This window comes from Austrofundulus limnaeus, unplaced genomic scaffold, assembly GCF_001266775.1.
Source record: "Austrofundulus limnaeus strain Quisiro unplaced genomic scaffold, Austrofundulus_limnaeus-1.0 Scaffold1318, whole genome shotgun sequence".
Taxonomy (NCBI): domain Eukaryota; kingdom Metazoa; phylum Chordata; class Actinopteri; order Cyprinodontiformes; family Rivulidae; genus Austrofundulus; species Austrofundulus limnaeus.
In genome coordinates, this window is record NW_013953720.1 from 3,683 (window position 1) to 23,559 (window position 19,877).

The 19,877-nt window shown below is 39.8% G+C and overlaps 2 protein-coding genes across 4 annotated transcripts in view; one reads left to right on the plus strand and one right to left on the minus strand.

Annotated features, from left to right (window-relative positions):
• Positions 1-276: 276 nt before the first annotated feature.
• Positions 277-11,291, plus strand: rab3c (RAB3C, member RAS oncogene family). The gene is made up of 5 exons (XM_014031785.1): positions 277-411; positions 1,596-1,820; positions 5,005-5,123; positions 8,089-8,213; positions 8,976-11,291. Exons 2-5 carry the CDS (start codon positions 1,596-1,598, stop codon positions 9,164-9,166), a joined length of 660 nt encoding a protein of 219 aa, XP_013887239.1. The 5' UTR covers positions 277-411; the 3' UTR covers positions 9,167-11,291.
• A 3,812-nt stretch (positions 11,292-15,103) lies between these two features.
• The window catches only part of pde4d (phosphodiesterase 4D, cAMP-specific), a 38,941-nt gene continuing 34,167 nt past the window's right edge, over positions 15,104-19,877 (minus strand). For all 3 annotated transcript variants that reach the window (XM_014031782.1, XM_014031783.1, XM_014031784.1), the window contains 4 exons: positions 18,161-18,315; positions 17,924-18,046; positions 17,185-17,367; positions 15,104-17,101 (listed from right to left, as the gene is read on the minus strand). In XM_014031782.1, coding sequence (XP_013887236.1) covers positions 16,613-17,101; positions 17,185-17,367; positions 17,924-18,046; positions 18,161-18,315 — 950 coding nt within the window. In that variant the 3' untranslated portion in view covers positions 15,104-16,612. The remainder of the gene's footprint in view (positions 17,102-17,184; positions 17,368-17,923; positions 18,047-18,160; positions 18,316-19,877) is intronic.

Genomic DNA, 19,877 nt, shown 5'->3' on the forward strand with positions numbered 1-19,877 from the left:
ACTAACCTCACTCATGTGTAACAACTAAGGCAAAAATGTAATTAATTCAAAAAATCTTTTCAGGACCCCTCCTTGATGTTTCAGGACCCCACTTTGGGTCCCGACCCCAACTTTGGGAAACACTGCTCTAAGCTGATAAAACGATATAAGTAGAAAAAAAGGAGGAAAAACAAAAAACTACAACTCCCCATTTCTTTGCCTCCGTGACGTCGACGTTACGCACGACGCAAGCTTCCCCTCCGCTCGCGCTCCCACCGTGGCAGAGCCGAGGCGGAGGGGACAGCTCCCAGGTGCTGAAACTGGTCGGAGACACGCCAGCGTTCTGCGTTAGAGTCCAAAAATAAATAAAATAATAAAATAATTAACCCGAATTCCGCGAAACGGGGGGCAGACACGAGGCCTTCAGAACAGGTTTGTCCGAACGACGTCCTCAGCGCGGTTTCTGAGTTTTTACAGTTTGTGTGGAAGAATTTCACGAGAGGAGAGAGAGAGAGGAAAAAAAAAAAGATAAAATGACCTCCTGCCCAGAACTGCTAACTGACATTAGCTGGCTTCTCGCTAAGCATCACCGTGTGGTTTCAAACCAGTAACACAGCTTTTACCGGAGCAGAAAGCCTTGAATCACGGCTGTATTTTTCAAAACGGTGTCCTTGCTAACACCGCGTTACACACACGGAAGCGAACAGAAAAGCAAGTAGGACGTGCATGATGGAGGTCCGGCATCTTTTATTTACTGCAGGGGCTACAAGGAGAGGTGGGATTTTATTTAATTTCAATGGTGGAGGGAAGCTTGTTTGTCTTATTAAAAATATTCACCTTGGATTAAAAAAAACGAGTTCCTCTCCTCCTCTGAAGCCCTGACTGCTGGCAGCTTGAAGAGAAACGCTGAGTATTTGAGAGGAGAGATCAATTTCTCTTCTACAAGTACTCTGTGTACAATTGTGCAGCAGTTCTAATTATGGAGGAGGTTTTTCTTAACATGACAGTTTATTTAAAGTGGGATCTAAAGCATTACAAGCAGAACTGTTAGGGTGTAAGATAATTAACACGGTCATAACAGAGGGACATTCAGCCTGCAGAGAAGATCCACTTTGAAAATTAAAATCGCTGCAACAAAAACATTAAATCAAAGCTGTGCTTACTTTCGCTAAATGTCAGTAATGTCAATAAAAATACCCATTTGACTTGGTTGGGGGGGATTATTTTCTGGGGAAAAAACAGCTTGTTATCTAATGCTTATTATTACAACAGCTTGCTGTGTTGCTCATGCTGTTTGCCTGACGYAGCCTTCTGTCACCTCTGATCTGTGGCCTGTACAACAAGCCTGTACTGTTTTCTGAACACAATTTTTGGGCCGTTTCCTTGCTTTTTTCTTCATTCTTGGCATGTGTGCACAAACTTGATGTGCGATTAGATCAGAGGACGAGGGCTTTTCTAGACGAGAATATAACAAACCTGCCAGGCAGCCTGCGCACCCTTATCTTATCACATCTCATTATCTGTTACACTTTGGATCAAGCTGACTTTACCTCAAGGTGGAAAAACCTTCTTTTTGTCTCTGTTTTTTTTTTTTTTTTTTTTTTTTTTTTTTGCAGATGGCTGCCACTCAGGATGTCAAGGGGAAAGGAGAAGGAGGAGACCAGAATTTTGACTACATGTTCAAGCTGCTGATCATCGGCAACAGCAGCGTGGGCAAAACCTCCTTCCTGTTCCGCTACGCCGATGACGCCTTCACCTCAGCCTTCGTCAGCACGGTGGGCATCGACTTCAAAGTGAAGACCGTGTACAAGAACGACAAGAGGGTCAAGCTGCAGATCTGGGTATGAAACACTCACACTGGAGCGTTAGACGTTCAGAGGTGTACTTTGACCAGAGCTGTAAAGTAACTAAGTACAAACACTTTGTTACTGTACTTAAGTAGAAATTTTGGTTATCTGTACTTTACTTGAGTAATTATTTTTCAGCATACTTTTTTACTTTTACTCATTACATTTTTACACAGTTATCTGCACTTTCTACTCACTACATTTTTTAAAAAGGTAAGAAGTAGAAAGTCGTTACTCCTATTTTACTCTGAGTTGTTATTACTTAGAAAAAACTATCCTGATAAATTGTGTCTCCTGGATTGAGTGAATTTAATTGTGGTTGGATGAGAAGTATAAATATATACCATTCTGACACCATATTAGCTTGTACACAACCCATCACATGTTAGAAAAAATATGTTTTGGAGAAGTCACCTCCCAATAAATGTCATTTTGGACAATCTAACTGYTCACTTTTACTCAGTACTTCTACTTTTAATACTAGATTTTGTGTCAGAACTTTACTTTTGATACTTAAGTACAAAATAAATCAGATACTTTAAGACTTTTACTCAAGTAATATTTTTAGAGAAGATTTTTAACTTTTACCAGAGTATTTTTATGTTAAGATACTTGTATTTTACTCAAGAATCACTTTGAGGTACTTCATGCAMCACTGTCTTTGACAAACGGACATCTGCTTTGGCCCACTTGATGTTTATACGTCATCACAACGCTTGTTTAATTCTTGTCATAATTGAATACTATAACTAAAAATAGTTGGGATCTCAAATTCTGGAACTGTTATTTTGTTGGTGGAAAAGTTTTGTAACTAATGTCCCAGAGATGTAATGTGAATAAGGCTATTTAAAAAAATGTCATCCCGTTGTTTTTGTTTTATTGTCTCAGGAGAATGATTCCTACTATATGACCCAAGCTCATTCTGTCTTATATGTTTTCAGTGATCGATATTTGTCAAGAACTATGACAGTTTAGGACTTACCAGCAGTAGAAAAGGAGATCATTAAGAGGCAGTAACTCAGTTTAAGTTGGTATATTACCTTGTTTTTTTAGTATGCTGTGATCGTCTTGGCCTTTCATCTCCTGACACAGTAAGATTTCACAGAAAGATTAGGAACTACTTCTTGAAGTGCAACATTTTAAAGGGTCATTCTAAAAGTAAAAATTCTCTGCGGTTGAAGTTTTAGCATGTTATTTAACACTTACACAAAAACTGAACTTTAAGACTGTTTTATTCTTAAAGCCACATTGCACATAAGGCTAAGTGATTTATTTACTCAATTCAAATTCTGGAACGGTTTTACTGAGTTTTTTTTAATTATTATTTTCTGATAAGTGCAGAGACAGATGGAAATYTCATCATTACCGACAGGAGATTAGTAAGTGTCGGTGTGGCGCAGAGCAGAGACGAGCAACACCTTTCTTCAGAACGTGTGGGAAACCGCAGAACGTTTGAATCTGTTTAATTAGGAGTTCGTTGGGAGTTGCTGAAGCAGCTTGTCTCCTAATACCTCCGAGACGATGAGGAAAAAGATTCGAAAGATTTCCTTCTTTTTTGTCTTTTTCTTTCGTATTTAAATATAGAGGTTTTGCTCTATTTTTTGTCACAATTTGGCAACAGTACGCCAAACCCCTTGGTGTTTTCTTGGCAAATAAAGAGAAGGAGAAGTAATCACATCAGCATGTGAAAACTTGTGGTTGAACACTGAGGGATAATCAGGATAATGTGTTCATCATCGGAACAGACAAGCATATTCCGAAAGGAAAAGAATTGCCCTTACATCTAGATAATTGGCTTGTCTCTTTTAGTTGGACTCAGAGGGAGCTGAGACACGCAGTAAGTGGCCTTTTAAGGTGATGGCTATTGGCTTAAGTCCTTGTGGTGGACACACACATCATAATACACAAAGAGCCATCCCTGTAATTAACTGAGACCGCGGTGAAGGGAGTACAAACCGATAGCCGTGTCGTTAATAAAAACAGACGCGCACATAAAGCAGCTATCAGTCTCTGCTCACTTCCTCACCAGCCAGCCGTCAGCTGCTTTGGCCGATTTCTGCTGAGCTTGCAACTCCATGCAAAGCCTTTCGAAGTGCTCAGATTTTCAGGACTCGTGCAGATTTTCACTTCCTCGCTCCACTCTCTCCTTTCAACTATGAGCAAGCAAAACGGTCGGCAAAAACAGCCCGAAACGAACGGTCACTGTTAAGGGCTCAGCTGAGATTTCAGACAAGAAGGTTAAAGAAAAAAAAAGAGCTCAGATGACCTGAGCATGAACTGGAGTATTCACAGTGAGAACAGCTGCAGAAAAACAACAAAAAAAAGATGCGAGTTACGGGTTGTTTGTTTCATGCGTTATTATAAACTGACAGAAGGTCGTAGCCGTGCTTTGTGAGTGGAAGCTGTGCAGGCTAAAAGCTTCATCTCTGTGAAGTGGAAGGTCAGATTTGTCCTCTGGCTAGAACAGGCGCACTGTTGCARCCATGTGCAGACGGAACAGAACGCAAAGGAACAGAACCCAGAGCTGCCTGTTCAGGGTCTGTTTTAGCAGGAGCCAAGTGGAGCAGCCAGAAGTCATCTGACGTGATTCACAGAAGCCTGGAAACACACTTGTTGTGGGTGTAAGAACAATGCTGTAAACACACAGCTCCAACATGATTGAGGTTTGTTATTATGCAACGCAAAAAAAAAGTCAGAGAAACGACAGTACAGCTTGTTCACAATCTAAACAGAAATACAAAAGCATGGGAACTTTTTTCCCCTGACATCGTTCAGCTGTGAACCTCTGGCTTTGAGCAATTTCTTTCATCTTTTCGCCGTCAGCAGCAAACAGTTACTCAATGTGAAAAATAATTGCTCCTCCGTATTCAGACGTTTTCCTGAGAATTACGTCACAACCTAATCTTTTAATACAGCACCGCTGAGCCTTTAACACAACCCAATGATTATTTTATTGATGAAAAAAAATCAATCTTATCAACTGCAGCTTATCAATGCAAAGCCAGTGGGGCAATTAGTATAATGATTATGTGCACAATGGAAGACACTAATCTTTGTTCCATTTGTCAGCGTATTGTTAATGAAAATGTGGATGTGTGTGTGTGCTGTGCAGGGTTGAGTCCGTGTCGCTGAGTTTGACAGTCCAGCAGCTCTTTTAAATTGTGTTGTCTTTGTGTAGGACACTGCAGGCCAGGAGCGCTACAGAACCATCACCACAGCTTACTATCGCGGCGCCATGGGCTTCATCCTCATGTACGACATCACCAACGAGGAGTCCTTCGGTGCTGTGCAGGACTGGTGAGTCCGCCTTGGCATAGCTTCGTAATGATCAATGTTTATTGTTTCTTCGCAAAAAGTAGCTTAGCTTTGATGAGCATGTATGAGAGGATGATTTCCTCTGGTTCTTCTGAAAATATTTTCCAGGTCCACCATGGGATCATTAAGGCTCAACTCTATCCTGAGTTGCTATTTTCTAAAATAGCTATTATATAATGTTGCTTCTTTCTTTTTAAAACAAAATACAACACTTCTGTGAAAGGCTGTAAAGGGCATGAAGCATTGTTGTTAAGATGTGCTGAAGTGGGAGTGTCAGAAATGGCAGGATGTTTGTAAAGAGACAGAGGCTAATTTCAAGATGTTCAAACAGTCAAATATCAAATTTATTTGTGATACATGCAGCATTTTTACAACATAGTTACTTTATTGTGGTATAGAACTGACCTATGTGCCTGGAAAATCCATGATAACCCCCCACCCMCTGCTTAAGGTTCGTCCAGCATGATGTTGTACATCTCTCTGTACCTCCTGCTAAAGTCAGCAGCAATCCCTCTCTTTATCTATGAAATCCTACATGTTTCGTGCAGCATACCCATTTTCCAGGCTCAGAGATGAAGGAGAAACTTGTCAAGGTCACATCTCCGGTCTATTCATGAGTCACACAAGCCGACTGAGCAACGACTCTGAGCCAAAWGTCTGTTCTCTGGCTCGATGCGTTCTGTGTCTGAACAAGGAGTTGGAAGGCCACTTTTAGTCTGTTGCAGAAACTGGGTTTCTAGGTTAGCAATGTTGTGATTCAAAAAAAACTCACCAATAATGTCTGTATGGATGACTGTAGTTTGATTTTTGTTTATTTCAATCAGATGTTTGTGCTGAAAAAAAAAAGCCATTTGGATTTCCTGTCAGCTCAAAGAACGTTCCAAATACATATGTGTGTTTAAAGGGGCGATATCATGTAAAATCAGCTTTTTTGAGTTTTATATCATGTTATAATGTTATACTCTCATAAAAAACATGCCCAAAGCCTTGCTCTGACTCATTCATGCATGTTTGAGAAATCCTGCAGCGTTTTTAGGAAGCCATGCTGAGGAGCAAAACGACAGGTGGGGACCAGGAATGCCTCTGGGTTGTGTCCTTTTGGGACAAGCTCGTCCTCTGGGATGTGTCTTTAAGCTGAACTTCCTCATGGCAGAGCACCCCCCCCCACCCCGCTCCGTGACTCCGGGGCAGGCTACTTGCTGAAATGGGCGTGACCGAAGTTGTTTCATTTTCTTAAAGAGACAGAGACCTATTTCAAGGCGTTTAGAAACTGTCAAGGTGAGAAGTAAATTGTTTTGGGGATTTTTTTTTACAAATATCATAAGCTGAAAATGTGACATAGTTACTTTATTTTAGTATAAAATGGAAATATAGGCTTGGAGAGCACATAATATTGCCCCTTTAAACAAAACTGAGATTAGTGTTGCATCAATAAAAAAAGAAATTATTGGTGCATATGGTGGTACTGTTGTCACTCAGGTAATTAGCTTTTACAACTGTTTCAGAAAGCATCATTGCAAAAAGCAGTCCATGAACTAAATCAAACAGTGTGTAGTTACCTGTAATTAATAAACGTTTAATGTACAGTTCAGAGGAAGCAGTTTAAATGCTCCATGTTATCAGCCTAATTTAGATTAATTTCCTGTCACTGTAAACAAACAAACAAAAAAAAAAAAAAACAGGGCTTTCATGTAAAGCCAGGCTGGAGCCAGACGCACCTGTTCTTCTTTTGAGACCTCTCTGCCTCTCTGACAGGACGCTGCTGTCTGAGCTCTGTCTGTGATGGCTATCTAATTAAAGCAGTCGAGCAGTGATCCCAGAGGGTTACCTGACAGCTCACTTAACAGAGCAAATCAATCAGCTGCTGACAAACAAAGGAGACACTTTTTCATCCTTCGCATAACTGAATTTCTTTTTTTAAATTTTCTTTGTCGCCTGCTTTAAACCCGCCTTCTCGTTCCCTCGTTTCCTGTGACAAGGTTGAAGAAAAAAAGGAAACAGAAAAAAACGGGTTGCCATGGTAGTGGCTCCTCACCGACTGTAGGCTTGTGACGTGCTCGTTTTCATGCCCGAGTCACAGACATGTCGGAGAGCTACTGTAACACTGACATCAAATACTGGACTTTCAGCTGGACCAAATGACCAACATGAAGTGTTTTCATAACAACAACAGGAGGAGGAGGAGGATAACATGATGCTGCYGTCTCTTTTAGTTTTCCTGTCTGCTGCCTCTTTATCTCCTGTTTTCAGCCACGGGTGTGTTTGCTGCCCTACTTTCAGTCRAACTGTAAACTCCACAGGAAAAAAAAAACGTTCCTTAAATTCCTTCCCATATTGTAAGCAGCTTGCAGAGGTCAGAGCAGAGCAGCACCTCACTGAGAAACTGGAAATTGAGTGTGAATGCTATTTTGGCCACTGCTGTTATATGATGTACAGAATTCAAGTTAAAAGTGATGCTTATTTTATTTTTATTAGGTTAATTGAGACAAAATATATTTAATGGCTTCTATCTATCTGTTCTGTCTCTATCTAAAAGAAATAATTGTTAGCCCAGTCTACTTTGTATTTCAGATAGCTTTATAATGCAAAATGACAGAGGTGTAGTCTTTTTAATTCCTCCATTATAAAATGGTTTGAGAGCTTTAGTCGCCGGTTGAGCTGGCGGTGAGGTGTGAAAGTGTCCTGTGTGTAAAAAAGAAATAATGACCTAAAAGTCGCTGCATATTTTCAGTACAGAAGGAAAAACTGACCCAGTTCTCTAATGATGTGTCCGGTGACTCAAACATTATGTGATGTCACAAGAACGGGGATGAAATCGCCGTGTAAGACTGGTCCAAACAGTTGTCATTCATTCATTCATTACTCCCCCCCCCCTCCCCAAACAAATACTGAAGAGCAACCACTGTGTTTGAAATAAGATGTGCGTTTGTCTCCGACTCTGTTGCAGGTCAACCCAGATAAAAACCTACTCGTGGGATAATGCTCAGGTGGTGCTCGCTGGGAATAAGTGTGATATGGAGGAGGAGAGGGTGGTCTCAGTGGACAGTGGTCGGCTGCTGGCTGAACAGTTGGGTAGGTCAGAGAACACTCACTACAACCAGAGGCATCAGCTCCACCATCATGTGGTTTTTTTTTTTAGGGCTGTGAAATTAATCGAGTTAACTCTGATTAATTTTAGCGCTGCATGGGCATAGATTAAAAATTTTTAAATTGTAAAATTTACAATCACTTTACTATGGCTGAATTTGTAGGTTTGTATATTGCAGTGCACCCAGTGCATGCCAGGTCATGTTTGTAAATGAGAAGTGGTTCTCAAACAGTTTACCTGGATAAATAAAGGTTAAATAAATAAAATAAAGCCAAAAAAACCCCATGTGTAACATATTATGTACATTTTTTTTCTTTTTGTCTTATGGCTTATTTTATTTTATTTATTTATGTTTTGCTGACAATTGTGACCTCAGTACCTATCTTTCATTCCTCATGTAGTACTCATTTGGAATGAAAATCCTTGAATTCTTGATTTAACCATTATTCTGCACAAAATTTAACTGACTCAAATATGTTTGGAGCATTTTAGGTCCTATTTTATATTAAAAAACCACATCTAAGCATCAGTTTTGTTTTCTAAATAAAAACATTAAAAACTAAAAAAACTCAAGTAATTAATTTTATCAAAATGCAATAGAAATGTATGTTAAATTTAAGATTAATCGTGATCAATTCACAGCTACTTCGGGATTAATCAGATTAAAAATATTAATCATTATACAGCCCTAATTTTTTATTTTTTATTTTTACACATAACGCAACGTCTCACGTTCTCATCTCAAGGTTTTGAGTTCTTTGAGACGAGCGCCAAGGACAACATCAACGTCAAGCAGACCTTCGAACGTCTCGTCGACCTAATCTGCGACAAGATGTCCGAGAGCCTGGACACGGATCCGGCCGTCACCGCGGGAGCCCCCACCGCCAAGCTGACGGACAGCGCCCCGCCCCTCCAACAACCCGGATGCAACTGTTAGTGACCGACGTTTGGAAGCCGCACAGGTCCTGTTAGGTGGTCGAGTGAGCAGCATCCTCACTCTGCTTGTGCTGCCTTCTCCGGACTGCACTTCAAACACTCTTTAGTAGTAAAAAGTCGCATCGTCTCCCAAACTTTATCACCTTATATAAAGAGCAAATAACTAGGAAACAAGTCACGGCTAACGTAAAATGCATAACGTCACAGGTTATCTAGAACATAGCGGAACAATATCCTTACTCTTCAGCTAGTTAGTATAATAATAAACCGAATATATTTGACAGAGTTTCAAATAGTTCACACTCATACTGCACAGGTAAGACCTTTAAACTTGTTAGGAATAGGATGAAAGGTAGAATCAGTGACTGCTTTAATAAGTTGTTCAAAATGTCCTTTTACTTTTTTTATTATTTTATTTTGACTCGTAAAGCTGCCAAATCTTTGATTTATAGCACTAGAAGATGTAGCGGCTTTCTTACGTGTAACGACTGTAATAATAAGCGTCTGGCTGTGACTGTACAGTAAGTGAGCGTGGATTTGCATGAGTGTTAATGTCACGTCATAATGCCATAAAAAAGTCAACTACCTTTGGGGAAAAAAAGTGGCCTTTTAGCATCTCCAACACGGCCCCTGTTTAAGTCCCTCTGTCCTGCGTACTGTTGGAATGAAAYGACTCTGTACAATGTCGACGTGAGAAGTTTCCCCCCATATTTCTGTTTCTACATGTGTCATTTACTCCAATAAKTATACCCTAAAATCTTAAAAGCAACTCTGTTATCGTCCTCAGCCTGCAAGAAGCCCCTTTGCTGTTTCACTCAAAGAGCATGCTGCCAAAAAAAAAAAAAAAAAAGTCAAGCGTATGTCCTGTTTTTTTTCTAATGGTAGGCCTTTTCCCAAAGCTCTTCGACCTCAGCTCCATGTGTTAGCAAAGACACCGCAGTCCATCAAACGAAAGTGTCATGGCRTCAAAGCACAGCAACGTGTGTGACAAAACCAGATGATGTGTCCTGGCATGGAATAAACAGCCATAAATTTTTAAGCCGGCATGTTTAGTGCTGTTAAATAAAATCCTGTCTTAGAAAAAAATAAAAATGAAAATCTCACTAAGTTGCTTAGGGGAAGCTTTTCATCCTTCTTTAACGATCAGTGCAAACCTTGTAGCTGCTTTAAAAAAGTGTTTAATTAACTTCATAGGGGAAACAATTTTTGTGCCAAAACATTACATTTTTTTTATTAGCAATGTTAATTGTTGCATAGTTGAATTAAATCAGAAAATAAAAAAAATGCATGACGTCAGTCCTCACCTGTCAGTGTAGAGTTATGTTTTAGGACACTGTATATATCACTCTGTGTAACAGATTTAGGAGCATTTCCATAGCATTTGCTATGAGATGCAAAGGGCCAATAAGTGCAATATTTTATGAATTAAATTCTGTAAATAGTTTCTTCTGTCCTCGAGTTCAACAACTCCTATCTGTGGTATGTGAGTGCTGATTGGTCGAAATGGGTCTGAAAATGTTGCGCTCTGAAAGAGGTGCTTCATTCAGAACCTGCAGGCACAGATTCTGTGACTTGACGTGCGTGTGTGTAAGTGTGTAAGTGTGTGTGTGTTTACCTGCCATAATGCAGAGATAAATTACAGTTATAAAGTGTATTGTTTGTGTATACCTTTTGTACCGATGTATTTGCGTGCTGTATGCTGTTCCTGCTATCTGTTGGGTGTCGACTGACCTATTATCATGTTAACATGCAGTGTTGTGAAGATAGACAGGGAGATAACTTAGTCCATGCCATATGCCGTACTGTTTAAACTCACAAAAGAGAAAAAAAGGGAAACATGAACTAGTTCAAAGATCCTGTGCGTTGGCACATGTATAAACTCCGAGTTAGCATCTGTCTGTGTGTAATAGTACAAACTGTCACCATGAATTCAATTATAATAGATCTTCAGTCAAGATTAATTTCACAGAAAAATGACGGCCAAACAGTCAATCTGGTAAAAAAAAACCCAAAAAACTCATTTTAGAAAACTAAGACTTTACATATGACTGAATATATTTCTTGGAGTGCAAACAAAGTAAAGAGTATGTTTTTGAGATTATAGGAAATAAATTCAAATTCTATCATTTGGTTTCTGTGTTTTCTGTTTGCTTCAGATGTGATAAGACATGATGGAGAAATCTGGTGGCTACTGACCTTTAAACAAACCTGGTGGCTCAGCAGCATGGCTCTGTTCTTTTTATAGTTTATGACTGTAATCCATTTGTAGACAAACAGCACCACCTTGTGGTGARGTTAAAGATTTGCAGCTTGGATATTGTGAGAAATCGTTTTGATTTGTTTTTATTACAGGATGAGTGAAGCTCAGGCATACTGCATATTATGAGATCAATCTAAAAATCAGATTGAAAGATATATTGTTAATAGTATTTTGCTATAATTGTAAATAGTCATAAATTGATTTAAAAAATCAATTAATGTGACTTATAGAGAAAACATTTCACCCTCCCATAGTAACGAGGAGCTCAGACTAGGCAGAAATTTGCAGTTTTTATCAAGACTCAAATCATTTCAGCAGGAAAAAAAAATGAAGTAACTTCAAGAAAACTGAGTGAAGGACCTGAGTGATCCAGRTCTGAAACAGAACGGAGAGTTACTAAGGTCAGATTTGAAAATTTAAAAAAGGAGAATCTCCTTTCATTGCTGTCAAAAGTGCCTGATTTAAGTAAAACATTAACAATTGTATGCAAATACAACTTTAGATATTTTGCAATAAATCCAGTCACTCAGGGTTCCTCTCCTCTCATAGTCTTACACACACACACACACACACACACACACACACACACACACACACACACACGCACGCACGCACGCACGCACGCAGGATTCACTCCACACTCAAAATGCCTGAAAGAATGAAAACAAGCAGACAGAATGTAGGCAAAATCAACCCATGCTTTTATTTAATCCATTGCATATAAAAACTTTTTTAATTCTTTTTAAGTTTTTTAGATAAAGTTGTATGATCTACAGTGCTATCCAATAAACTGCAATTAACAAGGAATCCAATAAAATAACATTTTAATTGTCCTGTGAAACGTCCAGACAAGTTGGCATTCTAAAGACAAAAACCTCCAAAAAAATAGTTGTCCTGAAGACCTTTTTTTTTCTGTTGTTGTTGGTAAAGTTACAGTTTGTGTTTTCCTTTCAAATCATAAAAAAATAGAACAGATAATGAGAAAAGAACCCACTATTTCCATTGGTCCAGGGCTGTTTCAGATCTACAGTATGTGTGTCAAAACAAGAGTCCTGCTTTCAGGACAATGACGCAGTCGACCTCCCCCACCCCCACCCCTCTTACTGTACAGAACGAAACCGTCTCTTCTGTCCCGGCAGAAAGATGTCAGTGTTTTATTTTATTTTATTTTTATTTTTTTGGATATTGCAAGTAATGCGAGTGAAAGTGTGGGCCGAGCATAGATAAGCAACACACCATCAGTGTTTCAGCCGTAATTAATGCAGCAGTGGCTGAACATGCAGATGTGTCTCAAAGCCTCTGTGCTTCGTAGGGCCACAGTCATCCTACACACACACACACACGCACGCACGCACGCACGCACAAACACACACACACGTATTCAGTGTTCGCAGCTGTGATCTGACCAAAACTCAGACGACACAGCCAAGTTCCTCCTTTAAAGTCTACTAAAGTGTGAGCGGTTCAGACCAGGTCTCCAGCATGTACGACTCTTAGACATCCAGCTGCAGGCCACAATCACTCCTGTAGCAAATCTTTCACTTGTTGGTTAACCTGAAGTGTCCACGAACCTCTGCGCCGACGTGCAGCAGGTTTCCAACCCGGAGTCATACCGCGTGTGTGACGGAGCAAGTTCTGTTTGGCTGTGAGAACGAAAAGGCAACTTTTCTCCACGAGACATCAGGCCAACCAAAGCCAAAAGATTCACCAATGCAGCAAAAGGAGAACTAGATAATAATTTTATATATTTATATATATATATATATATAAAAGAGAAGGTGAACGGAAATGATGTATTGACTTTAAGGCACAGCCCATGGGCCAAGGAACAGCTTCTCTAAAAAAATTAATTAAATAAAAATAAAATTGGCTTCCCCTCTCTCGTTTCTGAGCAAATTCTCAGGTAAGCAACAAGTCGATGGATCATTTTTTTTCTTTTTCTTTTACACCAAAGCTCCTGTGTAATAAACATTCTCTCAACAAGAGGTACGTGATACAGCCACACCATCACCAAAAGGGATGATAAGAATCAACCATTTACAGCAAACTGCATTATGATAGTAATAACATTAATAACTATATAGTATGTACAGCACAATAAATATATGTTTGTAAACAGCAATAAACCAGATTTTTTTTTTATTATTACAGGTAAGGGCATTGGGTGAGGATGGAAAAAAAAATGTTGGCACAAAATAAAAGATATATTAAAACAATAACTCTTTTTTGTTAAATAAAAAAAAGCAGTGTGCAGTGTTTCAAGTTTTTTTTCCTTTTTTCTTTTTTACAATAGTGAACTTTTTCTAAAATACAATATATACAGGGGAAACAAAAGTATATTTGGGTTCTATAACTGGCAAGCCTGTATTGTGGTCTACGCTACAGTGAAATCCTGACTGTACCACCTTCATATTGCAAAACATGTAGAAAAATAGAGCAATAAATAATAGCATTGGGTTTAAGGGATTTCAAATGCCAACAAACATGGAAAACGAATGGACTTGGCAGATGTTTACACCTGTGTTTAAGAGTGAGTTTAAATCACCTAAATATTAGGATGTAGTACATGAGTTGACTAGTGCATTAAAGTATCTACGTGGAGAATTGTCTGTGGTTTTAATGCTATGAAGCTGATTGTCTTGTTGAAAACAAAGACAGTGAACTGAAGCTAATGGCATGGCTAAATAAATACAGTATTAACAAAATCATTTAAAAATAGTTCAGCTTTTGACTCTGCAGAAATTTTATGAACAGTTAGTATCCTATCTGTTGTAGATAGCTCTTTGAATCAGCTCAGCCCTGAAAAATAGAGTTTAACTCTGGTTGGACCGACGAGCTAAAAGCTAGTCTGAGCAGGGCCAGGACCAAAGTGGGGTACTGCTGTGTTAACAACATTAACATTTCTGCCAGTTTAAAATAAAGTTATATACAAAAGATTACATGTATTTGTTTTTTGCTAGCACCACGGCAGATTTACTAGATGAATATCCTCCCACAATAAACATGTAACACAAATTCAGTGGTGGGCACAGTTCTGCTAATCCGCTAATAGCAGAAATAGCTTCTCATTTAGCTGATTTGTGTTGTTTTTGCCAACTTTGGAAACCATTAGCGGACGATTAGCTTCTGCTAAATTAGGTTCAGCTAAAAGAACCCAATTTAGAAAATAAAACATTTAACAATTGTTAAATTACAAATACAAAAACTGACTACGTATAAAATTTGGTCAAGAAAGTACTTGCTATTTGTTTTTTGATTAACGTCAAACGGTATAAAAATACAAACTCGATCAAAGAAATGCTTTGTTCTGAAAGGGTTAAAATGGAAGTATCACAACAGAGCTATAACTGTGGTTCGGATTGGCCGGTTTGCTACAAACGATCCCACCCACCTTCAAATTAAACAAATAGAAAACTACCAACAGGTTTGCATCAGTCCCACCAGAGATGAAGATGTGTGACACAAGCTACGTGACAGTCGTGTTAGCAGCTAGCATTAGCTCCCACTAATTTTTTGCATGTTTTAGTGTTAAGAGTCTTGCTCAGCAGATTAGTGGTCAGTAAAGCAAACATTTTGGTTAGCTGTGCCCACCACTGCCTAAATTATGGTGGCGTAAATGTTTAACATTTTCATAAAGCAGTTGTTTTACGAATAGAGCAATCCACTCTGGTCCTGACCAAACTCTAAAATTAATCATTAGCTTGTCACTCCAGTCAGAATAAATGCTACTTCTCCAAACTGAAATTGCTCAAAGAGCCATCTCAAGCAGGTAAAATATTCATTGTTCATAACACTTCCACAGAGCCCAACTTCAAAACATCTGATCTATCCCCCCCTTTAAAGACAAGCATCTCCTGCTTGTTTTCAGTCAAACCGATGGAGAAAAGTAAAAGAACGTTTTCATAAGATTGTTATAAAATTACCCTAGCCATTTTTAACAACATTTCTATCTCTAAACACGTGGAGCACTAATCAAACATCTAAAAAAGGTGCTTTTTTGTATTGTAACTACAAAGCATTGCATTGTCTCAGGATGTGTTCAAAAGAACTACAGGCAACAATAATAAAATTTAAGGGCTTCGTCCAAGTCATTAACAACTCCATGAGACGGAAAGCAGAAGACCCTCTCAGGGAAAGCTCTCAACAAAATGACCGTTCTTTAAATAATAATAATAATAATCAAATCTCATCACACAGGACTAAATGAAAGTGAATATAGTGGTATGGTAAAAGTAGTATAAATGCTATTGGAGCAAGTGCAAAAGGATCTGAACTCTCATATGATCCAACTGTCGAGATGACTCTTCAGAACACTGAATATCACGTTTCTCCCTGTTGGTTTTCCAAAAGGTCCCTCGTCCCCTTCTCTGTTAACAAAAAGAAAAGCCTCGGTTTGCAAAAGTAAAATTCTAGAAAATTTCTGACTCTTAAATACAGTACAAAAATTAAAAGAGGTCTAGRACGGCATCACCACCGCTCAGGTTGAAGCTTTTTGTCAGTCGGGTTTACAAGGAAGACTTCCACATCACAAATGTGTTTTGAAAAAGCTCCCGTTTTGTGCTGCAGCTACCATTCCTGCAGCACACTGTCAGGTTCTCAGCAGGACGGCAGCACTAACATGCTTCCTAATTCATAGTGGGGAGAATGTGACCTAACCAAAAACAAAACAAACAAAAAATTAAAAAAATAAAAAATAAAAAAATAAAAAAAAACGGGAGATTCTCACCAATAACCGTCACTTTAGGAGTTATCGGCACTTCATGAGACAGAAAAAAAGACACTGTACAGAACGGTCAGGCAAGGCTGAGACGAAGCAGAAAGACAAGAGAAAGGATGTCGTTGATGAGCAGCACTGGAGCAGACCGACACTACCTGTCTGCGTCCGAAACGTAAGGTAGAACAGAGGAGTCAGAGGGAAAGAAAAGACACACCACTTCAGTACGAATGGGAATGAAAGAGGAGGTTTTCCTGAGTGCAAAAAAATTTGAAGTAGTACCGATGGGCGTGTCGAAATCAAGCTGAGGAGAGGAGTGGCCAAAAGGTGGAGAGCAGCGCACGCTTCGGAACCAGAAACGGAGATGTATAAAAACAAAATAAAACAAAGTTCACAAAACTCAAAAAAAAAATTTCTATAAATATTATATCTGTTACTAAGAAGAGCAGTTAATCAGGTGCTGTCTGTAACTGCTATGTGTCGGGAGATTTCTGCTCTTCCTCTTCCTGCTCCTCTGCTACATCTTCTTCTACAGCACTCGCTTGTGAGCAGGGGGTTTCCCCCTCCTCTGCCACCTCCTCCTCCTCCTCATCCTCCCCCACCTGTTCGTCCAAAGGGATCTCTGTGGATTCGGAGTCCTGCGTACAGAGCGTTTTTGAGTCAGTACAGCTGTTCTCCTCTTCCTCGTCCTCCTCCTCTTCCTCTGGCTGGCTGCCACTGTCCTTCTCAGTGTCCGACTCGCCGTCCTCCTCCAGGGTGAGCTCGAACTGGAACTTCTCCCCTCCGGGGGGTCGAGTGCCGTCCTCTGGCTCGTCCAAAGCCGGCGACGGACTTTGGGGGATAGTGCTTTGGTACCACTCTCTGTTGTCTTCCAAAGTGTCCAGGATGTCCTGGGCGTCGGGGTGGACCAGGTCGGCCCACGTCTCCCACAGCGGGTGGACAATATAGTCTATGAAGCCCACCTGCAGACAGCGTGAGGGGGAAAAGCAGGACCTTAGTTGGTGTTAGATTTGCGCCGTGACGTTTCCGCGGCTGCACTCCTTACCTGGCTCTTCTCCACGGAGGCGTTGTGTTTGTCGCACATGGGGCTGATCTCCATGCCTCGCTCCCTTTCTCTGTCACCTTGGCTGAAAAACTCCTCCATGATGCGGTCGGTCCACTGTCGGTACAGCTGCAGGGGCTTGGTGGGGTTGCTCAGGTCCGCGCAGTGCACCATGTTTTGGAGAACCTGATGAAAAACAAGTAGAATCAGAATAAGAATCAGAATCAGAATCTTTATTGTCATTCACACAACATCAAGATGCAGTGCAGAATGAAATTTGCAGTTTAGAACATCCTTCCGAAGAAAAACACACACACATGACARACATGGGAGAACGAATATCCAGGGTCTTTCGCAACGTAGTGCGYTACCTTTGCAGCTTAGAATACACACACAATAGGAAGGGTGAGTTAAAAAAATAGCTTTGATCCTGTGTTTTATACAGAAAACACACAAACATGCGCTCAAAAAAACTACTCTGCAAATAGTGCAGTCAGCTAAGGAGGGGAGGGGGGTGGGGGTCAAAACACATGGTATAGGGAAGGGTTCAGCGGAGCCGGTGAGCAACAAATGTTCAGCGCTGGAAATATGTGGTCCGATTCTTTGTTCTGTGCGGCTCGGTATAAAAAAATGACTCAGGATGTAAATGGACTGAACTTATACAGCACTTTATCAGACATGATGATGTATTGTTTGTAAGCAGAGGGACTCGTTTTAGACAGCACGGCTGGGCCCGGCTCACCTGTATCCTATCGGAGTAGTTGTCCAGAAGCAGCACACCAGAGCTGGTCACTTTCTTTGTTTCCACCATTGTTTTCAGATCAGCCAGCAGGTTCATGTGTTTGGACATGTCTGTAGCTAGCACCTACAGTAAACCGAAGCAAAACACACGGTTGCAGTGGTAAACCCATTTATAAACAGAATTAAAACAAAAACAAAACAAACAAACATCCACTTAGTGCCATTTTTTCCTACTTACGATGTCGATGACCATCTTTCGCAGTGATTGTCGCTGTTTTTTGGTCAAGTTTTGGAAGATGTCACAGTTCTCCTCTTGTAGTAGCTTAAAACCAACGGCTAAATGGTGATTCTCCAACACTGATGAGTCGTTGTACATCAAGGCTAGCTCAGAATCTGCAGGGAGGACACACTCTGTTACTTTACTTTACAAGAATCATGCTTTTACCATTAGAAGCTGAAAATACATTAAAGGTATCATATTGTGCTTTTAAATCCTTCTTTTTCACATCTAAATCATTCACTTATGGTCTATTTAAAATAAAACTGCAACGCTTTGGTCTTAATTCCTCGTTTTTGTTGCTCCACAGACTTCTTTCTTTCCTTGCTTTACCCCTGTTGTGAGTTGCGCCTCAGAGCAAGCTGTTTTGGTGCGGTCCCTTTAAATATAAATGAGATATTTCACACCCCGCCCCCTCCAGGTCGCTGAGCGTTCGACTCCACCCCGTTCGGCCATATTTGTAGTTTCATAGCAAAAACAGTTATCTACCGACTAAAAACTGTTTTTAAGATAAAATAAGATAAGATAAAACTTTATTGATCCCACAGTCTGGAAATTTGCACATTACTGCAGCTTAATATGAGAGGCTGAGAAGAATAATGAAAGATTAATAAAATATAAACAAAACCCCACAATATACACATGATATATAGTAAAGTACCAATGCACATATACACATATAGATAAACACATATGCTTATTTATATACATATATACATCGTAAAGTACAGTACAAAAATGAATGCATATGATATTATATATGGTAATGAAATACATTACCATAAATGGTAGTTCCGAAGAAAAAAATGACGAAATAAACRATGAAACGAAATAAGCAACAGCAGATTTTGAGCAAATTAAAAAATTTTACCCATAAAATTATATAAAAATATTTTTGCAGTAACTGGACAGAATAAATTAAAGTTTTCTACACTCCCAGACACTATAATTGCACAAAAAATAGTTTATAAATGCAAAACAAGTGCATTTAGCATGATATGTCTCCTTTAAATATTGAGCCCCTAAATGCTTCCCTGTCTGGATCATTTGAAGGACTGGCTGTTTGGACTGGCCATTAGGATGTATTAATGTCGGCTGCCGTGGAAAACAGCTAAAAGGGGGTAAACAAAAGGGAATCCTTGTTTGTTGCTCTTTAGTTGACAGAAGATGAGTTGGGTGGCTCCTAACCAGGATGACTCATACCGTCTTTACTGCAGGGATTCCCTGTTTGACTACACAACGTGTGTGTGAGGTGTAGGAGACTGCAGAGAGCCTTTCCTGTGCCGATTAGTAACACTCTTACATTTCGTTCACATTTGTCTGGAGAATGGGTCTGCTCGAAGCGACGCCCGGTGGACATAAACTGCGCGCTTTGCTGCGAAATCGCCAAATTAGGGCGACGTCTGCAGTGCCTCGAGCTGGGCGGCAGTGAGTCAGTTAAAGAGAGATAACGGGGGTTTAAATTCCTGCTCGAGGACACATTTACAAACACAACACCATTACCCCGGCAAGTCAGTTTTTTTTATTGTTTTCTTTTTTAGCTCAGTTTACCCACTTCCAACACAAACCCTGGAGAGTGTGAGTCACGCTGGTTTTAATTTTTATGATTTCTGCCCACACCTTTAGTTAAAGATGACTGGAAATTTGCTTTTTAAGTCCATAAAAGAGCATGCATGTG

What these genes read in the sequence shown, in the direction of transcription:
- rab3c (XM_014031785.1), top strand. Translation starts at nt 1,596, where the DNA reads ATGGCTGCCACTCAGGATGTCAAGGGGAAAGGAGAAGGAGGAGACCAG. An exon ending in TTCGGTGCTGTGCAGGACTG is followed by an intron (nt 5,124 to 8,088) that starts GTGAGTCCGCCT and finishes ACTCTGTTGCAG; the next exon opens with GTCAACCCAGATAAAAACCT. An exon ending in GCTGCTGGCTGAACAGTTGG is followed by an intron (nt 8,214 to 8,975) that starts GTAGGTCAGAGA and finishes TCTCATCTCAAG; the next exon opens with GTTTTGAGTTCTTTGAGACG.